General features: G+C 39.7%; 1 protein-coding gene across 4 annotated transcripts in view; it reads left to right on the forward strand.

The window, feature by feature from the left end:
- Positions 1-761: 761 nt before the first annotated feature.
- Positions 762-23,853, forward strand: part of ANO3 (anoctamin 3) — a 155,012-nt gene continuing 131,920 nt past the window's right edge. The window contains exon 1 of one of the 4 annotated variants that reach the window (XM_075426381.1): positions 762-822. In XM_075426381.1, the coding sequence (XP_075282496.1) occupies positions 786-822 (37 nt within the window). In that variant the 5' untranslated portion in view covers positions 762-785. Of the gene's footprint in view, positions 823-9,200; positions 9,250-10,751; positions 10,834-12,525; positions 12,587-23,853 lie in introns of those variants that run through there. The other 3 variants (XM_075426384.1, XM_075426380.1, XM_075426383.1) reach the window with 3 other exon arrangements.

Consider the following 23,853-nt stretch of genomic DNA (forward strand, 5'->3'; position numbering starts at 1 on the left):
CTACCTACCTACCTACTGGCTTTTCCTGTGGTGTGCCAGCTGGGGGGAAGTGGTACCTTGCCAGGTTATGCTCTTTTTTTCTACATGTGCTGTATTGAGGACCCATCCTGGAGTATTCTGCTGTACTGTTTTGGGGGACCAAAGGGTCTGGTTCAAGTGACAGTGTGTGTTTGCGACTGAACGACTTAGTCTTACTGGAGTATGATTTCTTCACACTTCTAAAGGAAGAAAGGAGAGAAAAATGCTTCAATAGTAATTTTAAATAAACGTTTTGCCGCTGTGCTTAAAGCTCTGAGTGTACATCACAAAGCCATCAAGCTCTGCTGCAGCACTGACAGTATGTGCTTTTGAGATAAACAGTGAAACAAGAAGCATGTGACAGACTGAGGTGAACTGGCATTTTCATCCTGAGAAACTGCAGTCCTTGGATTTGGACAACGACATACGAAAGTACTACATATCTCTTGTTTTCAGTTCATAGGGGGAAATGGTGCCTATTTGATTTCATGTGTAAAGCTTTTGTATATATTTTAAAAACAACAAGTTGAAATGAGTGTGTGAAAACAATTTGTGGATTTTGCCTTGGGTGCATTGAGACTGACAAGTATTTTTCTGCTCTTGACACCTTGCTTCATCTGAATAGTTCTAAATGTTGCTGAAATAAGATACAGCACAGTCAGTCAGTTCACGTTACTTCTGCAGCAGTAATAGGCAGAACAACACTCCCTTAAAGAGCTGAACCATTGAACACCACTGAACAGGCTGTTGAGACAGCACGTTAGAGCATGCGAAATCAGAACACTATATACAAGCAAGAAGTAGGTATGTACTGACTTTATTTTTCTATACTCTTTTTGTGACGATCATGGAAATAGAACTGATTACTCATGTCTCTTCATGCACCACCTAATACATGTTTTCAATAAATAAAATGCATGCAAATAAATTGAGAGCTTAAACTGCTACTGTCTTACAGATGAGCATTTTAAAGTGTTTAATTTACAAGAATATATTTTCAGAGTCACTAGCATGGATAACTTACTAAATAATGAAGCATTGCGTAATTAATCAGTATAATTCCATATTAAGACAATAATCATGAATATTTACATTACAAAAACATTGCTATTTGTAAAGATTTTGAAGAGCTAGAAACCTACCTAATACAAACAGAAAAAGTATACTTTGGAAAGCTGTGTCTGTGCATATACTATTATTACCTTAATTTACAACCATCTTATGAAGTAAAACAAATGCAATTCCATAATCTGCAATTCCACTTTGACTGAAAATAATCAGACTTTTTTTCAGGTTGTTTATATTCAGGTATTGAAAAGCTATTCTATTTATTTCACATGAAAGCCTTTCAAAAATGGATTTGGAAGTAGAGAGTCCTAAATTGTCCTACCAAATTAAGGTAAATAACTTGTTACACTTAAATTGAAGATGTAATATACAGTGCTTCCAGCTTTCTGTTAATTCAGGCCTGCAAGGTAGCATAAATCAATGTAACCAGTGGGATGAAGCAAGGCAGAAAACTTGGCCTCAATTTAAACACATGATAGATTCAGTTACTGAGTAGCTCTATTTATGTGTAGTAGCTTTATTTATGTACATCATTCTACTACTGTTATTTGTGTTAAATGAAATGTTCCTAATGAAGACAAAAGCCTTATGAACTTTCATCTTGAACTCCAGACCTCTTAGATACTCTTACACTTCTCCATCAGCCCAATCCCACCCCAAAACCTAGTAACTATAAAATAATGTACTATAAAACAATATAGTAACAAATTTCCGAATAGGTTTAGCAACTGGAACTGTAGAAGGTGGTTTAGGGAAAAGCACCCATTATCCCTACGTCTCTGTGGAAGTCAGATGGAACTGGAAAGTCCCTCTTCTCCCGGGCGGGTGCCGGCAGCAAGCTGGTCCCCTTACCAACCCCCAGGAGCTTGCAGGAACGCCCTTCCTACTTTACATCCTACATAAAGTCTATAGACTATACATATATATATATATACATAGATAGTACCTGCACGTATTCCTTCATATTCTCACCCCGCAGTGAAATGAAAGTACGTCATGCTTCTTGCATGGATGTCCCATAGGGAAAAAGTGAGAGGAAGGGAAGCAGAACAAACTATTTGCTTGCTATCTGCTTTGTCTAAAGAAATCATGTTAAAAGCTAAAAGAAAAATGCCATTTTTCTCTCAGGGAAAAAAAAAGAAATTATTTTATCCTTTGCACTGATATTTGCACATTTTCACAACTTCTCCATTTTCCATTGAAAAAAGAGAAAGTTAAGCTAGCAATGCCCTCTTCAGTGAAGAAAACCTTGATTTCACTGTAGTATTTTAGAAAATTATACCTAAAAACATGTGAAGCTGACGGCATTTTTGTATTGTTTCTGTGGCCACACACAACTCATTTTTTCAACATATGACATCTTTTAAATGCAAAAGATTCAGGATAAGAAGCCTAGAGAAACGCAGCACTGCTTGAAATTGAAACTGGTAGAGGGGGAGGAGGAGGAAAAATAAAAAGACATCTGTTTTTTTGGTTAACTCTGATTTACATTCTGGTTTTGCAGGTGTGTCTGGTGAGTAGTCCACAAGCCCCAGCATTCATACTTTTGTTTATTATCCTTTAACAGTATATACTACGTGTTCCAAGAGATTATTCTTTTTACAGTATTTGGCTTGTAATTACTGTTTGTCCAGGATACGAGTAATGTACTAATATCCTGTCTGCAGTGAGTTCACTTGGCTCATGTAAGAGGCATAGAAATAATCTTCTGAGGGTAAGCCATGTTTCTAGATACTAATGGACTGTCTGTGTGTGCATAGGAACAAAGTGTAATCTAGATATCTTTCAAAACAAATCCTTGAGAACATTCACAGCTGATTTGGCTCGAGTCCTTTTAGGTCATATGGAGCCTATGACAGCGCCATTAAATTAGTGCGGTGCTTGTAGACAAGGAGAGTGCTCCTCTCCCACCATCTACTTCCTGATTTCTAATTTATCCTTGGGTATCATGCACTACTGCATTACTTTGACTTTCTGGGTTGCAAATTCAACAGGACAGTATTTCAATTCTGAAATATTTTTTCTTCATGACTCCTTAAAACAGAAATGCATAAGCTTTTGTTATTTGAAATTTTCAGAGGCGCTGATGAATCGTGACCAAATTAAAAGCAATTTGTTATCACAAATGTATTAGGTTTGAAAATCTTACCCTGCTTTTCCATCAGTCTTAGGTATTCTGAAAAATACTCAGTTATGGAACAAAGCACTGTATGTTTGCCCGGTAATAAAAAGAAAAAAAGCCTCTTTTTTTTTAAGCCCACATTACTGCACTTGGATGTGATGTTAAGGACTCTCAGAGAGATCAATTTTATATAAAAGCATCTGCAATATTACTGTTGCTTGTCTTTTTGTTGTGTAATAGTACAGTTCTTCCTAGGTCAGAATACAGGATGGCTAGGCCAGATGGCACCGTGATAATTTCTCTGCAATACATTGTCTATAGCATTAATGCTAGGAGGCATGAGTCTGGTGGGAGTTCACCTGGTACAGCCCAGCAGGCGAGTTCTGCGGTGGGGGAACACAGAAGTCTGTGGGAAGGGATAACCCACCTCAGTATGTTTGTTCCACAACGATGGGGAGGTGATTGATGCATGGTAAATACGTGTGTGGGCTTGCAGCTCACACGTTTGGCATCGATCCACTCTCAGAAGCCACTGTCAGAGAAAATACATGCCGAAGTTCTAGTGGAGAGCTGGAATGAGGACATAACACCCGGCGTGGGGTTATGCAGCCGTGAAGGAGTCCAGTCATGCAACAGGATATAAGGCCAAAGCTAAATGTGAGCATGATGCTGAAGAGAGAAATTTCTGCGAAGAGATTAATTGAAACACCCTGTTATGGTTTCATTGATGACACTGCAATGAAGCAATAGTCATCTTTGAAGAAATTCTCAGTAGTTCCGTTTGCTTTGGAAGATAGCATGTGGCTGACAAGGAATGCAGGCATCCTGTGAGACAAATTTAAAAACAAAATTACCATATCTGAACTTCAGTGTTTTATACAAATCGGAAGAGTCTGATATTGCTATGCAGTGACATTACATTACTGTGCTAGCTGCTGCCAAGAGGGTATCCTAATATTCTTGCTGAACTATTTTGTTTGTACTACTGTAAGCCTTGGACTTCGCTGTTCTGAGTTCTGTAAAGAAAAGTATAGCAGGAAAGACTCTTTCTTGACTGAACCACATCAATTAGTTTCACTTACCCTCATGTGCAGGTAACATGTCAAATTCATGTACTTTTGCCATACTGTTTCCCTTTTGATGTGCGTGGAAATACCCAAGTGACATGCAGGTAGAGGTTTTACATAGCAAGTGGCTGGCTGTACTCATAAACCATGTTCATTCCTCCCCATTTCACCTTTTCTTGCTGCTCCTTTTAATAGTCTGTAAGGTGCCTTTTCTTGGCTTTTTTTTTTCTTTTGGTGGGAGAGATGGGGTAAAAAAATGTAGCTGGGAAAAACAGCAGGTACGTGGCCAGAGAAATCCCAATAGTAAATACTAAGAGGTTCTAAACAGCACTAGCTTGGAGGTGATGAAAGACTTGGCTGTCAGAAATGCACTAAGCAGTAACAGAGGGTTGATCTCTAAACCAAGGAGCTGATGACCCAGGAAACAACAGTAAATCTAGGAACAAATGCCTAAATGCTAACATTTTTGTTTTACTGTAAATTTATACTATACAGCTAAGGACTATGTTAACATCTTGTTTGTAAAACTTACTGTCTCTCTTGAGGCTCCTGTGCTGAGAACTAAAGAAAAGATGCACAGATTTGCAGAACAGGTCTATACAGTGGAAACATAAATTAGATGATAACTCCATCGTTGATAGTGATTTTTTTTCATCTATCTGATTATTTTCTTCTTTACTTGACAAATTAGGCTGCTAATCAGAAATAGAATTATATTGCAGCAGTTTGGTAGCTTGCAGAGTTGGATAAGAACAATCTTTCTTGCTGTTTGCTTCAGATAAAATGTGAAACAAGAAAACTGAGATTTATAATAGAAAAGAAAAATATGACTATGTAGAAGGTTGCCTACCTGGGAAATTTGGACAGGTGGGTATATTGGATGCTGGTATTAGAATTCTGTTTTTCCCTCTTCACTTCTTTCTTGACGTTAGTGCTTTCTTTATAATCTCTTTGCATTATAGAAGGGATTTTTAGCAAACCGACATTTCACCATCTTTTCACTTCTGTATAGGTCTGTTCCAAGGATTCCAGAATATACCAGGCACAAGAATGCTGAACTCCTTAGAATTCTAGCTTGGCATTTTAACCCAAATATTTTAGAACAAAATTGAGCATCTTTGCTGAAGGAAATTAAATTTTCCTAAACAAATGAACTGTAAGTTTCTTTCTGTTTCTTGTGTTACCTGGAGAAGTTAGGGCCAAAACTGGAAACATAACTCTATTCAGGGAAATTATTATGATGTAAATATGAATCTATAAAACACAAGCTTAAAAATAAGCATGCAATTACAGTGAGCTGCAGAATCAAGGCCCAAGTACTTGGTATCAGTCAGAAAACACAGTCAGTTCCATGGATATGACAAAATTCTATCTAACTAGAGAGAAAAGGTCTTTTAAATTACCATGGAAATGAAATATTAAAATATGGAAATCAGTGAGATTTCAACAGTTAGTGTCTTAGCAACACAAAGCAAAAATTTTATGGAAATGATCAGTTTTTTAAGTCATCTGCTACACATTTTAGCAGGCTCCATAATCTGCTTTCTAGACCTTCCACACAGTGACTGACAGCTTTTTCAGAGCTAATGAACGGCCTCCTTGTTGTGCTAGAGTCTATGGCAAAATTCCCATTGTTTTCAGTAACATCAGAATATTTGCAAACAATTTTACTGCAAATATTGAACAAGATGAATTTTGCATCACAGAGCTTTAAATAGTACACAACTGCCCTTCTTGAAAGAGATGGACTCAACAATTCTGTAAACATTAATTTTTCATACTATTTAAATGTATTGGAGAAAAATTGATAGAAAACCAATAATTTTGGGTGCTGCTGTAAAAATTTAGTGCTCTCACTCAGGCAAAATTTTAGACTAAGAAATCACCTTGATCCCCAAAATCTTCTGGGAAATTGTTTAGAAATTGTACTTTATGAGAATTTTAGAAATGGGTGTGTTTGAAGGGACATTTAATTTTTAGTATAGGCCATTTAATATCCTCTTGTTATTTTGAGCTTTGATGAGCTGCATAAGCATATATTTGATACAGTCCTGCATTACAGACATGAAAAAATAACAGAACTTTATAGTTTGTTTTAATAACAATTCAAAATTGTGTGTCTACCTCCTGGTGTGAATTAGTCTGGTTCCAGCTAGCTTGTGTTTGCTTTTTATTACGTCCTCTGTTATAACCATTGAACGTCATCTAACCCAGTCCCCTGTTCTGAAGCTTTACCGTTGTCATCACCAAAGTGGGTCAGACATAGCTTGGTCAGGGCAAATTTTGAAAACCTTCAAGGATAGATATTTCACTTTTTTGTGAGTAACCTGTTCTGATGATGCTTTACCAATGCTGTAAAAACTTATTCATAGTGTCCAATCCGAACCTTACACGCCATAATGTGTGGCTGTTGTCATTAATCAGATCATTCAGCACTAAAAAGAGTTTGATACTGTCATCCTTATAAGCGACTTTCAGGTAGTTGTAGGCTGCTGGAACTACTTAGTTTATTTTCCAGATTAAATAAACACAGTTTCTTCAACTTTTCACAGTTCATATATTGTAGACCTCTGGCTGCCTTGAGTAGCCCTTCGGTGGACCTTCTCCAGTTTTCCAACACCTTTGCTGAACTGAGAGGATGTGAAACGGGGAAAGCTAAACACAAAATTGCAGGTGCAGCTCCACTCATGCCAAGTAAATGAGATTAACAACCCTTTGATCTGCTGGCTAGGTTTCTGCTGAGGTTTGCCTTATTTGTGATGCAAGTGCACAGCTGGCTGGTATTCAAGCTGGTGTTTCCCATAACCTTCAGGTCCTTCCCAGCAGAGCTGCTGCTCAGCCTGAATTAACATAGGGGGTTTTTCCAGGTGCGGTGTTTTGCACTCGCTGAAACTCAGGAGTCTATTTTGGAGCAAGTTTAGATGTCTTTCTGGGCAACAGTTAACAGCTGGCTATAATTAACTTTTTAGATGGCTATATTTCTTAAGGAAATAATTGGCATATGCCACTTAATCACAGTTAATTAGGTTTTAATTTAAGGTTCTATTTCATGTGGCTTTTTTTAAAAGCACTACAGAAGTACAAAATTTAATTTAAAACAGATCTCTCTCATAGCCTGTGTTAGTGGCAAAACAACTTCCTGATAGAAACTACATCTGGGGACTTGGTTCTGCTGTTCTTATCAGGCAAAATTTTTACAGATCCCAGATAATACAGCTATGCACACAGCTACATATATTTTCATGAACCAAGACCAAAACAGCAAATCTTATTTTCTAATCGCTGTTAACAAAGACTCTGTCTCATGAAAAAGGCATGTCTATCTATAAAACACAGTTAAGCTTAATTTCAAAACTGAATACCTCAAATCTGAGCAATAACTCAGTAAGATGTGTGGGTACATCAACCTTAAGCTTTCGAGTCATGACTGTGGTTCTGTTGACTGGTAGAGAATACGAGGTTTAAGTCTAGTTCTGTTTGATCCTGATCTCTTCACTAAGTCCAGAGTTCTGACATATTTTAGTAAAGGTTTATAGAATGTTACATAAGGATAATGTGAGACTTAGCTTAATATAGGTGATGATTTCAAAACACAGAGTATTCACTGGACAGTGAGTATGAGGGAAGATTTTTATTTTGGTGAGCTTCAGAGCCAATGTAGTTTCTGCATAGGAAGCTGAAGAATGTATGCATTTCCTACATTTCTTAGCCATCAATTCATAATTGCTCTGTTGTCTGCACTCTAAAAATACTGTTAAACTGGACTAATCTCTCCTTGTTTACCAAAGAATTATCTTTTCAGATTCTCATATTATCATATTTTAACATTATCAAGCTTAGTGTGTTGACAGTGTGAAGGAATTAATTTAAAACACCTTTGTAGAGATATTTTTTCTTCTCTTTGCAGACTTTATCCCCAGCTGTCGTATCTGTAGTCTCACGCGTACGTGCTATCTACTGCTAAAAATAGAGCTTTATTATTAAGAAACAAGTAGAAAAATAACTCATTTCTGTCCTCAGAATTTAATTCTTCTGCTGGGTTTCTGAGCACTACCTTAGCCTGGCTTTTTCTCCCCATTGTTCTGTGCACTAACAGGGTGGGATAAATCTATTTGAATTCAGGAGTTCGATAACTCTCTACACAGGACGGTGGACCAGAAATTAGATGGATAGCCCTGAGTATCAGGCACCTGACAGGGTCTTTTCCAAGAGTAGGTGAGATAACCTCTTTAGGATGTGATTTTACTTACTAGCACCTTTTCTTCCCCTCTGCATTTTGTAGGTCATTATCATAAGAGAGCAGGTAACAGTCCTCTTTTGTTTTCCTTTGGTAAGAAAGGAAGCAGAATGTATGCTTCTCTTTTACTTCATCTGCAAGTCAAAGGTGTCAGCCAAGGTCTCTCGGAGAAATAGCCCTGGCCTAGACCCTTGAAAAGGTTTAGACCATTACAGTGAAAGAACTACATCTGCTGTTTGCAGATTGCATACAATTATTAACTACTAAGTTTATCGTTTGTATTACACTCTTATTATTTCCCTGGTGACTCTCAGCTGCTGGGTATAGATTTGGTTTTAATCCCTGCTTATCCATTCTAACGTCTATATTGAAGCTTGAAAGTAAAGCACAAGGACTCGATTTTGCTTCCTCTTTTGGCTTGCTCCTGGTTTTCCAGCATTTGTTGATCAACAAGAGCCAGCCTGGCTGGCCTCCACTTGCCTTATGCTGCCACGCAACATCTACAGTGCTCTCAGCAGGAAAGAGCTGTTCCCAGCACTTTCCTGAAATTGCAGGAGTACAGAGGAATGCCTCCTCTATTACCTTCAGAGTGCAGCGAGCCAGCCGGAGACCGACAAATGAGTAGGATAATGTCTTCACAGCACCACAGCTTCTGCATCTTTTCCTAAACTAACTGACAACAAACCTTCTGCAAACATTTCAAACAAAACCAAAATTTGGTCAGCTACCCTGAGGAGGTAAGTAGGTTTTTTCTCCCTTATGGTAGCAGTTGGATGTGTCAGCTGCACCTTACATAAGAGCAATGCCTGGTATACTGTAGAAAAAAGTGCTGGAGAAAACCTCCCTGGTAAGAATGCAATTTTTATTTTATCTAGCTACCTATAAGAGCCCTTGTATGGGTGTGTATTGGTTTATCTGTGACTGTTTTGTGTGTTTTCATACTGGAAAAACATCCTTATACCCCAAATTAAAAACAAGTGTATCTGTCGTGGTTGTTTAACGAAACTGATACAGACAAAGCAGCACAGCTCTATAGTACAGACCAGCCTGTAGTAAGGGGTAGCAATCATGTAATTTTTTAAGCAGATGGTACACTACAAGCCCCAGTCATTGATGGGAAAGTCCTAGTTTTGCTTTACTATCGGAAGGAATCTCTAGTACATCTTCTAGCACTCAAATGGAGCCACAAACTTTGAAGGAGTGACACAGATTTTGCCACTAGCTGCAGAGGTTGCAATAAGTGATTTAATGAACTTCTGTTGAGTAAATAACGTGTGTATCCCTAAATGAAGAAGATAGATACTCCAGATGCAGGCTGGAATATTGGACTGACTGGATTTAGCAGGATCAGAAAATGACATTATTGTGGCAGAAAAATTAAAACCAAAACACCTGACAGGAGCTGAATGATTCTATCGTGAAACTGACTTCGAATCCAGAGAGAATAGAGTGAGCAGAGAGAGACAGGGAATGAAATGAAAGCCTTACAAATTTGAATCTTTGATCATCTGGAATGAGCCTCTTGGCATACACTGCAGAGAAAAGGGAAATTGTAACACAGACGGCATAGAAACGGGCCACGTCAGGCCTTGCATGTGCCATTCAGTGCCTTTTTGTAAAAAGCCGTCTCCAGTAAGATGAAGACTGTGCGTTTTACAACGTATTTGAAAAGAAGGCTGGTGACGCAACACGGGTTTATGGTGCGACGACAGGGATGGAGGGGCCGAAATACAAACTTGCCTCGCACCGCAGAGGCGCAAGTCCATCTGTTACTTCCTAACGGAGGTGCGGTTCGTACCTGGCTTCCCACCGGCTCACCACCAACACCCGGCGCCGTTTAAAGACAGGCGAGGAAGGCAACAGGGAGACCCAGACCAGCCCGACCAGGGGTGCCCGGGCGACGGCGACGCCGGGGCCGGCGCTCCCCCCCAGAGAGGCCGCTCAGCCCTTCCCGCCCAGAGGACGGGCGCTGGCCCCGCCGGTCCCCGCTCGGCGGGAGCGGCGGGGACGGCCGGAGCTGACCGACCTCCCCTCCGCCGGGGTGGGGGGAGCCGCCGGCTCCGAGCCCGCCCCTCGCCACCGCCATTCCCTCGGCCTCAGCTGCGCGGCGGGCCGGGCTGCTCCGCCCGTTGTCAGAGCAACGGCGGCGCCGGGGGCTGCGGGGCGGGCCGAGCTAGGCCGGGGCGGGCCAGGCCGCGCCGCCGGGCTCCCGCCCCCTCGCTGCCACCGCCCCGCAGCCGGCGGGCTGGCAGCGGGCAGGCTGCTGGCCGCCGAGATGGTTCACCACTCGGGCTCCATCCAGTCCTTTCGGCAGCAGAAAGGTCAGTAGAAACCCCTCGGTCCCCGCGGCGGTGGCCGGGGCGGCCGAGCGAGTAACGCCCCGGGGTTACGAGGCGCATCGTGCGTGCGTGTCCGCATGCGGGCTGACAGCCGCGGTTGCGCTCCGGACGCGTCCCGGTGCCTCCGGGCGTTTCATTGTACCGGTTTTCGAGTAAATGAGGGTGCAGTTCTCAGTGCCCCGGCGGGGCGAGCCGCCCTCCGCTCCCCCGCGGCTGCTGGGGCCGAGGGGCCCCGACCGACCCCGGCCCGGCCTCCGGCAGCCGCCCCCTGCGCGGCAAAGTTTGTCCCCCCGAGGCGCGGCGCTGCTCGGCGCTCTCCGGGCGGTCTGAGCCGCGTCCACCTGCCCCAGGCGGGCGGAGTTCGCTGCTGCTGCTCCGGCGTTTGCTTCAGGCTGGGGTTTTCGCACCGTGCTGTGATCCGGGTGTAAATCTTGAGGAGGAATAAGAGCTGTAATGGGGGGGGGGGGGGGGGCTCTGGCGTTATTGTCTCTGGTTGTTTGGGCTGTTTGGTTGTAAAACAACAGCTTTTGCTGGTCAGCAAACACAAAGGTGAATTTTCAGCTGTGGTTACCATTGCTATAAACCCTTTATTGAGTTCATGATAGAAAAAAGGTAATTCCCACAACAAACTTTGTTTTTTTTCTTGATCCCAGAACTGATATTTTCACTATATGTTTTTTTTTCTCGCCAGTTCTACTTCGACGGATAAGATGAAACCAAGATGTCTTTCATTATGAGCATCCCTCTGTACTCTTCCCATTGTTTCAGTTGTTAACAAACTTTTTTTTTCTTGGAGTGCAGTATGCCATAAATTATGATTTAATGTGGTATGCTTCATACATAAATAATGGGTTCACTTACAGGCTTTTGCCTCATTCAAGTACTTCTCTTTGAATGGTTAGTGGAAAATAAATAATTCAAAGCACTTACTCCATTCTGGTAATTCCATAATGAATTTAATTCCTTGCTGTAGAAGTTTTGCATTTCGTGCTTGTCTTGCGTGCAGTAAGGAGTGGTGCTGCTTCAAATTGTAAAATGTCTAGTTAGGTTCAGTGTTAATTGATTGATATTAAAAAAAAAAAATCTGTTTTTCAGCTGTCATAAATATGTTAATAAAAGCATCAGATGACTTGGACCCACAGCGTTAATCCTTAGTTTTTCATAAGAAACTAGTTCTTTTATGACAGCAATGATTAGTAAGCTCCAGAGTCCGTGTCCTTCAGGAGCTCTTCAGCTGTTCTGCAATAATGCTTAAAAAAGCCCACCCAAAACCTAACTTCAGTACGTTCAAGTTCAGCGATGAAACTTAGTTGCTTGAAACCAAGTTATGGCATCTGATTTCTGAAACTGCGTGTTCGCGGTAGTCATAAAACTTCAGAGCGACCTCGTGGGTTTTTGTCAGTTGCTCATTGAGAAGTAGATTGTCGTTCTCTCCTCCGTATTCTTGCAGAAACCTGATTAAGGTGCCTTGCCAGTCATGAGGCTTTGGAAGAGAGAAGGTGCTCTTACGGAGCCGTGGAGCCCGTACAGCACTGACTTGTATGTGTGTTGCTTTTCTGAACGTCTCATGTGCCGTGTGACATGTGCTAAATCCACTTGAATGAGTTTGGTCTCTGTTTTTCTCAACCTACAGCTTTTAGGGATGGGAGAGGACAGTGTGAAATCTTGGGCAGAAGGCTACAGAGAAACTAAGCAAGCATAAAACATAATCAAGAACTCATCATCTAATCATGAGGTATTTAAAAGAAACTGAGGATCTGGTACTCTGAAGTTCATAGGCACCGATCTCGGCGACAGAGACCACCGTGCCATTTTGTGTAGTTTTTTTCAAATTTGGTATTTTATATCATTCTCCTACTTTAAGATTTCAGTCGGTGTCATTTCTAACTTACTGTAGCTGAGATTTTGACTAAATGCCATGTGTTTTCTAGCTGCTCACAAAACACTGCCCTAAATTCCCTTTTTCAGGGAATCAGTGGTAATCCTCATGAAATGGCCAACTGCCCATCACAGCTGTGCCTTGTATGCTTCACTTGCATTAAGACCAAGCTTCATTTCTTTGGGTGGATTGAAAGGGCATTACTTTTATGTGGCTCCTCAGTCATATAGGAAAGATATAAATCAACAAAGGTAATAGTTCCTGGAAACAAATAAGAAGCGGTTTTAACCTTTTTTAGAAACAGAGCATGTATCTATTGCCAGGTACCATAATATTCAAACTCACTTGCTGAAGGGAGGCAACTTTTGAGATTTGAGGTAGAATGGGTTAGAGAGCAATTTTTTCCTTACGCACTCTGAGCACTTTGTTCTGGTTGAGACGACAAGTAGTGATTTTCGTACCAAAGCTGTCTTCACAAGGCTTGAAAGAATAGGACCAAGTTCTCCAGCCTCTTGGGGGTCGATGAATCTAGACAGGGAGGAAAAATGCATTTATATTCCAAGGGTTTGTCTCTGGTTAGAGTTTGGGGCGCTTTTTTTTCCTTCTTTCTTCTTTTTTACAGAATGATGAGGTGTTCGCAGTAGGAGGCTGCCGTTACAACGTGCCGCCATGGTTTTCTCTTGCTCTTTGTTCAGATTGTGTATGCGGAGTGAAACCCTTAGTTTTAAAAGCTGCGGTAGAGCTCAACGTAGTGTTGTAAAAAGACACTGAGAGTTTTTTGGGGAAAAAAACCCCCTCATTCTTTTTCACTCCCACAATTTGTGTTCTTCTGCTTGTGTCTGAAGGTATGCCTATCAAAAAGAGCAATGTCCTAGAGGTCAAATAATCAATGTCTCTGCACAGTTGTGCATTAGATCTGTTGAGCCATCTGTATGGTATTTTGTGGCTATTTTTAACCTCTGTTGTGGCAGAAATTGCTTTTTTCTGAAATTACTTTCCTTGGTAATGTTCTCAAAGATACAAATTTTATTATTAAATATATACCTTTATGCTTTTTACCCCTTCAAAAGGGGATGCAACCGATGGCCTCTGAAGAATTACGATAGAGTAAAAGGAAAGAAATGTTTCTTATTCACTATTTTTTTTTTCAGCCATCCTATAGAGTTTTGCTTACAACTGCTAAGTAATAAATCGTTATTCAGGAAGGAAGAATAAGATAATGTGGATGAGGACAAAGATCATCTCCATAGATAATTTGTATTTGATAATTCTGGGGAAAGACAGCTCATTAGAATTGGTATGTGATCTCAATCACAATTGAATAACAATCTTTTAAACGCAGGACATAAAACTCTACAGTAGCCTTACGGTAGACTTTGTGATTTTTAGAATGGGTGTGGGACTGATGCAAAGCAATTGCTTGTTTTATTAGGAAGCTCCATTGAAAAATTATCTCCTTCAGAAGGAAAGGCAACCTAATTTGCAAGATGCTCTTCTTTTAACGGGTACTTGATGGGGTTGTGGGTTTGAATGCTTCTGGCCTCACAAGGTAAAACCTGTGTTTAGGGTGCAGGTCAAGGAAATTATGATGCTTAATATTTTAAGTATCTAGGACTTTAGTCCTGGTACATAGGCTGCAGTTTCCTGCATATTCTGCTGGATGCTTTTATTGACTGTTGTTATTTTTAGTATTCCCATCAAAGCTATGAAAGAGTTAGAGAAGGCTGGGAATAAGAAGAGAGTGGCTTCTAGCACGGTGTATGAATTTTAGGAACATGGAGTGCAGATGAAAATCCAGTGGCTACCTTGGGGTACTTTCCATACTTCTTTTTCAAGGTGTAGAACAGGACACGAGGGAGTTCAGTAACTTCAGTACATGTTATGTCTTTGAGAGTGCTGATTTAACTTCTCAAGAGATTTGTCTTGAAAGTGCCTGACTTCTGAACCAATCAGTTATCTCCATAAAAGACATATTCCTACATTTAAACTAATGGTCAGTGCCAAATATTTTGTTTAATGTTATATGTGAGCCATCTGAAGTTGTAGCCTGGCTTAGATGGATTGAGGGTTGGGTTGAGAATCTCTAAAAAGTTACAGTCGTTCTCCCTTCGTTGGAGGCGCTTGTTGTTTCATTAACTGGTCTTGTAAAAAGCACTTGATGCTACTTAGAGGACCGCTGCTGTTGTAGAGTAGAGCTTTTTTGTTATTGTTGTTTTACTCTAAATTTAAGATCTTAATGACCTGCATTCTTTATGAAATAACTTGTGCATCTAATTTGCATTTAGCTGGTGAATTTAAATGTCGGTTCATAAAGATCATGTTTTTTGTATTCCTCCAGAGTTTTCAGAAGCTTGAACTGGTAATTAAGATTCTCTTGGAGAATTCTCCAAGGATATTTGATACTTCAGTGGCACCAGTGGACCTAGTAAGCTTAATAATCCAAAGAGACTGCTGAAATTATTAGAAGATGCAATTCTGTCATGCAAAAATTTGTGAGAGTTTGTGGCTCTTAGCTGTTGTTCTCCAGAGCAGAAAGACCAGGTTTCTATGTGAGCACGAGTAAAGGAATTTTTAGGGCTCAGCTCTTGCATTTGCATTCCAAGGAGCACTAACATGTACAGAAAATTTCAAAGCTCTCCTCATCTTGACTCTGAAAGCTCAAAGCAACGCAGCTATTAATACACTCCCTTAAAATGATGCTGTATTGGAATAGTGCCATTTATAATACTCTTTCAGGGCACTGAAATGCAATGCCCAATTTTTAACAATAATTACCTGGCTATATTTGCTTTTATTTTTATTGCCTGGTACAGCTGCACAGCTTAAGATGCACTTCACCTTTTTCAGTCAGACACCTTAGAAGGGCCCATAATATGTCTTTTTATTCCAGATTAAATTGTTGTGGGTTGTAACTTCAATAAAAAATAGAGCTTTATTGAAAAAAATCATTAAATATGACATATTAAACCTTACATTACGCAGGTGTGTGAGTGCTGTAGAAATAAGTTAAATATTGTTTTGATTTTTTTTTTTTTCAATGAATGACTATTTTAAATGCGAAAGCTAAGGAAATCAGAAATTTTTGGTTTGTCGCATAACTCTGCTGTCTGACTACAGACGACGATGCTCTGGTGAGATGTCTGGGCATTAGCTTCCTACGTGTGGATTTCAGTATAGCTTGATATAGTATTAGCTGTGGAAAAAAGCCTTGTATCTGTTCCAAAGCTTTTCAAAACTTCCTCAGTAACGACCTGTTAAAGCAGGCAACCCCTGCCAACACTGTTTTTCTTTAGAACTCTCATTTTACCATTTATATTTCATGGAGTATCACCACAAAATTGCAAGTTCCAGTTCTGCCTTCCTATTTTGGTTGGTTTATTCTGCTTTTTAGTCATTTTTGAAATCTGCTAAATGAGGATGAAAAACGAAACAAATCTACCAGTGTAATTCTGTTGAATATTTGTAATAGTAGTTTCAAGATACCAGGTTTTGCAACAAAATTGGTAGTAGTCAATATATTTTATAATTAGGGTATTTTACAGCTCCAACAACCATGAGAAATTGAAACAGCATCTTAACTAACCATACCAAGAGCCCTGTGTTCCGAACAATGCAGCCAGCTAGATAGCAAGTGGAGAAGTAGTGATGCTACAGTGTACAGCGATATGTTTTAACGACTCTGAGCCTCAATGAATGCAAATTCATCACTGTTTTCTCAGAATGAGATTCTGAGTCTGCCTCAATTTGGGTTATCATCTGGCTTGTGAAGGCTTGAAGCCAGCACAGTTCCTGAAGTGAGGAATTGTTCATTTGTCTGACGGGTGGGGTCACAGTTTAATTCATGATCCATTTGACGATTTTCAATGGGATTTTGAAGAAGCCGATAACTTAGTTATCCTTTAGGTCATCTCCAATGTACACACATCAGGAAAATAGTGGCATTTGTGATGTACCTATTTGATCTTCTTAAAGGTAGGGTCTCTTGAGGAAAAAGAAAACATGAAAATTAGATTCTGTCTCTGCAATTCAGGTGAAGGAAGTGTGGTTTGAAGAGCATCCCCTATAAAGACTATATGCAGAAATCCCTTCTGAACAACAGAATGCCGCTGTTTGTATGGGTTGTGTTTGTTTCTTTAGTAACAATGTAGGACAAGAAGGCGCATGGGTTTGCTTGCTGCTTGGCTGTGATTCTTACTGGATGTCTGTGTAGTGCTGGTAGCTCAGGAAGGATACACAAAGGAAACTAGAGCTCTCTCGAATCTACGCTGAAAAATTCATAAGTACATCACAGCTACTGAAGAGCTGTAGCTAGTCATGTATGCTCCAGATAACTACTGTGACGATGGCAAGCTTTGGAGTTAAAAAATGTTTGAAATGTCATATTCTATTCACTGCGTGTCTAATTCAGTAGAACTACTCTTGCTCAAAAAATTCATTACTCTTTGTTTGCTTACTAACTTCACCAGTAGTTTGCCTTTGTAAGCCAGAAGATCTAATGTATACAATATTTACATTCTGTTATCTTTCTGCTTCATTAAACCAGTGTAGTTAGTGCTTCTAATGAATTCATTTTCCTGAACCATTAATCAACCTCTTTTTAAGATGGGAAGTCCCTTTTTATCTTCGGGCTATTTTGCGGCTGTCTGTTAGCTTCCTTTTCTGTGTGGTTGTTCTCGAAGTAACTTAGTAGTATGAGAAAATAGCAACAAAAGAGCAAAGGGCATTAAACAGTGAAAATGCTAGGAGAAGCAGGCATTCCTAAGAACTTCCAAAATTTATGAATGAGTTAAGAGGTGTTAGGGAGGAATTTTTGCAGCACAAAAGAATAAATAAAAATGAATGTAGAAAGGTGAGTAATGATGTAGAGATGCAGAAATGGTAGGTGGGTAGATGGATGGAGGGATCAATAGATAGATGAAATGATACCAGGTAGTGAAAGCAGACTGAACATATTGAGCAATCTTCTATGTATAGGCAGTGCTTCTTAGCTGGCTATGCTGAAGTAGGACTATGCGCTGGGGATTTGCAGATAGCTCAACAGAACCCTCTTCACATAAAGCCATGTCAGCAGCACCAGCTTGAGCACTGAGTATTGATTTCAAAGTCACTTGCTAAAAGGAAGAGGACAAAGTAACTTATAGAGACAGACGGTATTCAAATTTCAAAGAAGGTGATGCTGTGAGTGTGTGAAAAATAATGAACGTAAGTGTGAATGGAGCCAAACACTTCAGAGAGAAACAGATACTACCTGAATGCAAAATCTGTATGTCTGAATACTCTGCAGAGGCTGGATCTTTCAGCTGAGAGAAAAACACAAGTCCTATGCACTACCATACTCTCACATAAAGTGTTTCCGATTTGTATTGGCATCATACCTAAAATTGAAAGGTAGTAAAATACATTGCTGGATTTTGAATAGTCTCAGTGGAGAGTGCTGAGGGCCCAAATTCTTCTTGTACAGAAAACTTTCATTTTGTTGATACATTTGAAGGTAGATATGAGATATGTATATTCATATTTTTATACCTTTCAGAAATTTACTTTTTATGTCTATTAAGCATTCAGTAAACACTTGTACGTATCTGAAGGCCGATCCTTTCCATAGGAAGGTTGTCCTTTCAAAGCTATTTAGGTGAAATTCCACTGAACACTGTCACACCTGAGGGACTTTGAATTGCTCACAATCAGATTTTTTTAAAAATTTTTCAGACATAGGCAAGTAGTCTGTCAGGGATTTAATAGTACTTGGATATCTAACAATGCAGTAATTGCTAGGAGTTATGCATGTAGAATTCAGTGCACTCCAATACTTTAAAAAGCTGATGCTAAATATTTGAAACTTATTAAAAAACAAGTCTGTGTTCACCAGACAGTTCATTTTTTTTCTTAAAAATATGAATTTAGACCTGAATAGCTATTCCTGGATACCTCTTTTATAGAGGCATTTGTTATGCTGTAGTTATGGCTACGCCCAGAGTTAGCCCAGAATTCTGATTTAGGCAAGCTGCAAGCTTCATCGCAAGTTGTCTGGCCTGCTGGGTGTAACTGGTAGATAGCGTGTGTGTGTATCATTGACGTAACTGCAAACTAAGGAAAATGTAAAAGCCACGGGTCCCTGGCATCAGCTCTCTGCAGCGCATCACAGACTGAGGAGCCCTTGCCTAGGGGTGTGGGAGACGTCGTGGGGTGCAGGGGGAGAACATCTGGGGGCTGTGCAAGACTTGTTAGGGGAGGAACCAAATGAGGGAAAGAGGAATTAACATGCTTTGGGATCAACATTTTACAGTCACTACAAAACCTTTTTCTAATATGCCAGAGCAGGGATTTTTCAGATAAAACGTTTTGCACCGCAGTTTGGTTATATTACGTTGTTATAAGCAGGTGCTGTTGTCTCTTCAGCAGCCACCAATGCATTCCTCTCGCTATTGTGAAGTGCCTCAGTAAAAAAGGAGGAGAAGGATTTTCAGGAGCACAAATAGTTGGTAGGAGTAAATGAATAATGCACAGGAACTTAACCATGTTGCTATTAATAATTCACACTCTTCAGAAATGCAGGACTTTGAAGTTGCTGTTTTAGAAATCCAGCATCTAAATAAAATGGAAAAACAGAGTGGAAAAACAGCCTGTCATAAGAAAGCACTTATTACTGCTGTTCTTCCTGAAAGGTGGTTGGACTCAAAGGTATTTCACACTGATTGATGTGGTAATTATCTTGAACATAAATAAAACTTTGCCGTAAAGATTTTATGGATGTAGTCCCCACAGAAATCTTACATACTCTCAGTGGTAACAGGGGGATTTCAATGGATGTACCCGAGATTTTGATTGGATTTGCTTTTAGGGAGTTTAGCTATGAATAAGAAATGATGAATCCTTTATCTTATTGTCAAATGTAAGTAGAGGATGAAGAGGAATTCAAAAGATTTTATTAGTCATGCTCCAAAGTGATAAGGAGAACAGGCTAATGAAGTGAGAATACTTCAAATTTTGGGCCCATGTAAAGAGTAGTTCCCTGATCTTTGTCTCCCGGACTGTCAGAGGTTTTTCCAAGGCTGAGGCATGAAACAACTACTTTTTAGGATATTACTCTGAAGAAGATATAATATGTTGTCAGGGATCAATCTCAGCTTTCTGTGATTTTATACTGTAGGAAAGGAACATTTCCAGCTTTCTATAATTTTGTGTTGCATGAAATCTAGAAATAAACATGACATTGACTGGTATTCAGTCTGAGCAATAAACAAAGTGTTTTGAAATTTGCATTCATAAGTGCTTGTACTTTAATGGAAAGAATTTCTTCAGAAGGAAAAGTGATGCTTTGTATTCTAATGACTAGACTTTAGATCCATCTGACTGGGCTGTTTGCTGCCTTGGTCACCACGTGCAACTTTACATCCAATTCTGATGCATTGGGTCTGGAGGGGGTTATCTGAGGGGACACAGATTTGGTGTCTGAGGTGTTTGGGATTTGTTTGTATGGAAGTCTAGCGCCTAGCATCCAACAGTAGCAGTACTGTAGTTGTGATTATTTAGTGGTAGAAACAATCCTTTGCTGTTTTGCCTTTTCTTAGACTTAATGATTCAATTTGAGATTTAGAAATTAAAGCTTCTCTTCAGATCACACAGGACTTCCCTAGAGCTTTCTGATGCTGTTCCATTTCTCACAAGTGTATTACTTTGTCAGGTAAAGAGCCTCCTTCACATCTTGCGTCGCCTCTATATTATTACTAGGAGTGAACTGCTGGCTCTTGGAGGATCTTGGCACAAGTTGGATGTTCTCATGGCCACAGTAAATGCTAAGAAGGAAGCTGTGCTCGGTATCTACTAGTGCCATAATCTAGTTAATATATAATCTCTGAGAAATATATAATTTCATACCTATGGCCATCCGTAGCAATTTGCTGTCAAACTTTTTACCTAGGCAGAAGGAATCTAAGTTTCTTGACAGGCTGGAATGAAAACAAGATAAGGGAAGGAATCAAGAAATTGATGTAACTGGCTATTGAGCAATTTTTTTCGCTTTAACAAGGGAAAAAGAGAGATAAATGCCTTCAAAACAAATCTTCCTTTAACTAAGAACAGCATTTTTACTAGTGCTAAATTCTGTCTGAGGTTAAAAATCACCACTCCAATCCTGCTTTTGTGTTAATTTTTTTTGAGAGTAACCATTGTCTGCTAAGAAAGCCTTGTAATACAAGGAAAAAGAGCAAATGTCTTTGATATGGATGGTTAATGAAAACTACAATCAGTAAATGGGTTAGGCATGACTTCTTGACAAAATACTACGTAAAGTTCCAGGAAAAATAGAGGAATCTGGGAAAAGAGGTAAACATCTGGAAACTGGATATTTTTTTTTAAGATAAAGACTAAAACTAGTTTGTGCTCCCTGCTTACCAGATTTCATATTACAGGTATGATGACTGTGTCTCATTAAAATGGACAGTCGTCTTTATAATAGACCAAGCAGTATAAAAAATGTTTTTTTCCAAAACAGTGAGTATTTTTTATGTCTCTGTTATTTTTTTGTCCAATTTTTGATTCAGGCAGGCATTTATGTATGCCATGTAAGTTTCAGAATTCAACCACAAAAGATGACCACTGGGGATGTTCTTCAGAGTCTTTCTTTTTTTAGCACGTAGAACAATTGGTTCGAAAATACCAAAATCATTAGGTAAAAAAATTACTAGAAGAAATAGTAATGTGATGCTTTTTCATGAATTAAGAAGAAAAAAAAAAGATGGGTTTTATATTTTAGAGTACATCAATGGGAAAAGCTCCCCCCTCATCTCCCCAAGCTCTGAAGTTGTGGCTCTTTTTAAATCTACTGTAGAGAAAAATCAAGAAGAAATTACACTTTTTATATTTTCTGACTTTTAACTGTGAACACTTTTCTTGTTCATACAGAGGCTCCCAGGAGAAATGAATTTTAAGCTATCAACTCAAAGTGCTGTGCAGAGGTGGAATAATTAGGCTATCATGATTTTGATTTTCTTTCTGGTTTTAATAATTATTCATTTGTTTCTATTGCCAGTCACTTTCTTTCCACTGGAATTTTAATAGGCTGTTTTGAAAGCTGCATTAGTGTGGCTGGTTGGAAGAGTCGGTCAAATTTCAAGAAAGTTCTGCTCCCGTGAAAATTTGGCCTTACTGCTGTAGAGTCACTGTTTTGAGCATTTCTTGCTGGTTCTATTGGTGGTGTTACCAGTTCATGACTAGTTCATGAGCTAGAAAGAGTAAAATTATAGAAGTATTGCAATGATCCCTCAAAAGGTGTCTGGTCAGTTGGGAAATGCTGTGAAGAAAGGATCTTATAAATTGAAGGCTTAAGATAGTTCCTCTCTCTTTTGCTCTGTGAATGCTCAGATAACATAATCTTGTAATCCTGGAGGTGGTGAGAAAATTACCAGGTAACACCAGGTAGAATACATAGAGAAGAACCAAGAGAAGATCAGTGGATTTATTCAGTTATCTCTATTGATGCTTGAAGTGGCAGATGTTTGAAGTGATAGTGTTGTCCCAAAAGTGGGATTGTTTACCTGATGTGCGATATGCCAGCATACACATAGAGTAGAGGTATTGTCATTATTACATATTTGCGCAGATATGGGTGCTAGGTGATAATTCCACAAAGCTAGCACACCACTTGGCAGAGTCACGAGGACTATATACTCTTACAAAATCAAATAAGTTACATTCTGACTGGTACGTCATGTTATAAGTTTATCTTAAAGGTATACTCCTTCCTTACTTAACTACGCATGCTTGCACGCTGGGGGTTGCAGTCTTTTTGGTTCCGCGTTGAGTCAGTGGTCACAGTCTCCCCCTGCTGCCTTTACCTTTTTGCTAGTTACCCTGGGTTTTTGTTAACTTCATGCTGCTTCGGCAGTCATCTAGCTTTCGGTTCTTTCTGAGCTGGATGTTTCCTTTTTATCAGTCTGTTAGATTCTCTTCAAGGGCATAATTGTTACTAGGGTGTGCGTTGTGTATACAAAGTAGTCAGGCCTAAATTAAACAATGTCACTAGCATTTCTGCCCTATATCACTGTGGTCTCTGCATTACTATGACATAAATATTTCTGCCCAGTATCAATGGAAGTGACAGAGTGTGCACCACCACTCCACTAAGGACAGGACTTCATTGCTCTATTTCCCTACTGTGCAAATACCCGGTTTTGTATTATTTGTAATTAGGTCATTCTTTGTGACCAGCGTATTTGTATAATTTATTCTTTTGTAAGATATCAAGCTACACCCTTCCTCCCTTCGCATCCCAGCTTTCAGATAGATAGTAGAGGACAAAAGGCTTTTCAGTTTCCATTTCACTTTTCCAGTACTTTGTGTAGAAGACTGCGCTGTTAGGAGGGGCATATGAGAGGTATCTTACCTTGGGCTTACGGAGCCCTTTCATGACTTCTGGAGAGACGGGGAGAGAATAAGGAGCTGGAAAGAAGGTCAAGGCTTTGGTAGCTGTCTCTTGCTGTTGAATAGGTGAAGCCATTTCTTCCTCTGCACTCATCTGGGGATCCTTGAGTGACACTGGGGCCTTGAAATAGCCCATTTCTGCATGATTATGAGATTTTAGTTCATTTGCAGTACTCTTGTTAAGCTACCAAATCTACATCTATATTTTATGTGTCTGGTATATATGCCTATACCTTGGAGAAAGGAAGTAACTGTCAGTGAAAAGACACTAGCCTCTTAAACCATCACTCTTACATTAATTATGTGAGCATTAATACACCATGAGGAAGCAAACCACAGCTGAATTCAAACCAGCAGCAGCTTTGTCCATAATGTTTCATAGATTTCATCGAGAACATCCTCAAAACTTATATTCTCATGAAGAATACATTTTAGTTTAGAGATTTTAGCTTTTTAGTTTACCCTCTTTTAGCTTCTTTAGGGTATTTTCCTATCATTTTTTCCTCTCTGCATTTGAAATTCATGGTTTTCAGGAGGTGCAGAGCTGGAGGGGAGAGGGGCAACACTGCTTTAGCACATTTTGTTGTTGCTGCTTCTTTCATTCACTTTTACTCCTTGTGTTTATTAGATGATTATTTAATATAGTTTCCCCTAGAAAATGCGTATTGCTGTGGTTTTGGTTATGTGCTTTCTTTCCCATG

The sequence above is a fragment of the Opisthocomus hoazin genome, chromosome 7, assembly GCF_030867145.1.
Source record: "Opisthocomus hoazin isolate bOpiHoa1 chromosome 7, bOpiHoa1.hap1, whole genome shotgun sequence".
Classification (NCBI taxonomy): Eukaryota; Metazoa; Chordata; class Aves; order Opisthocomiformes; family Opisthocomidae; genus Opisthocomus; species Opisthocomus hoazin.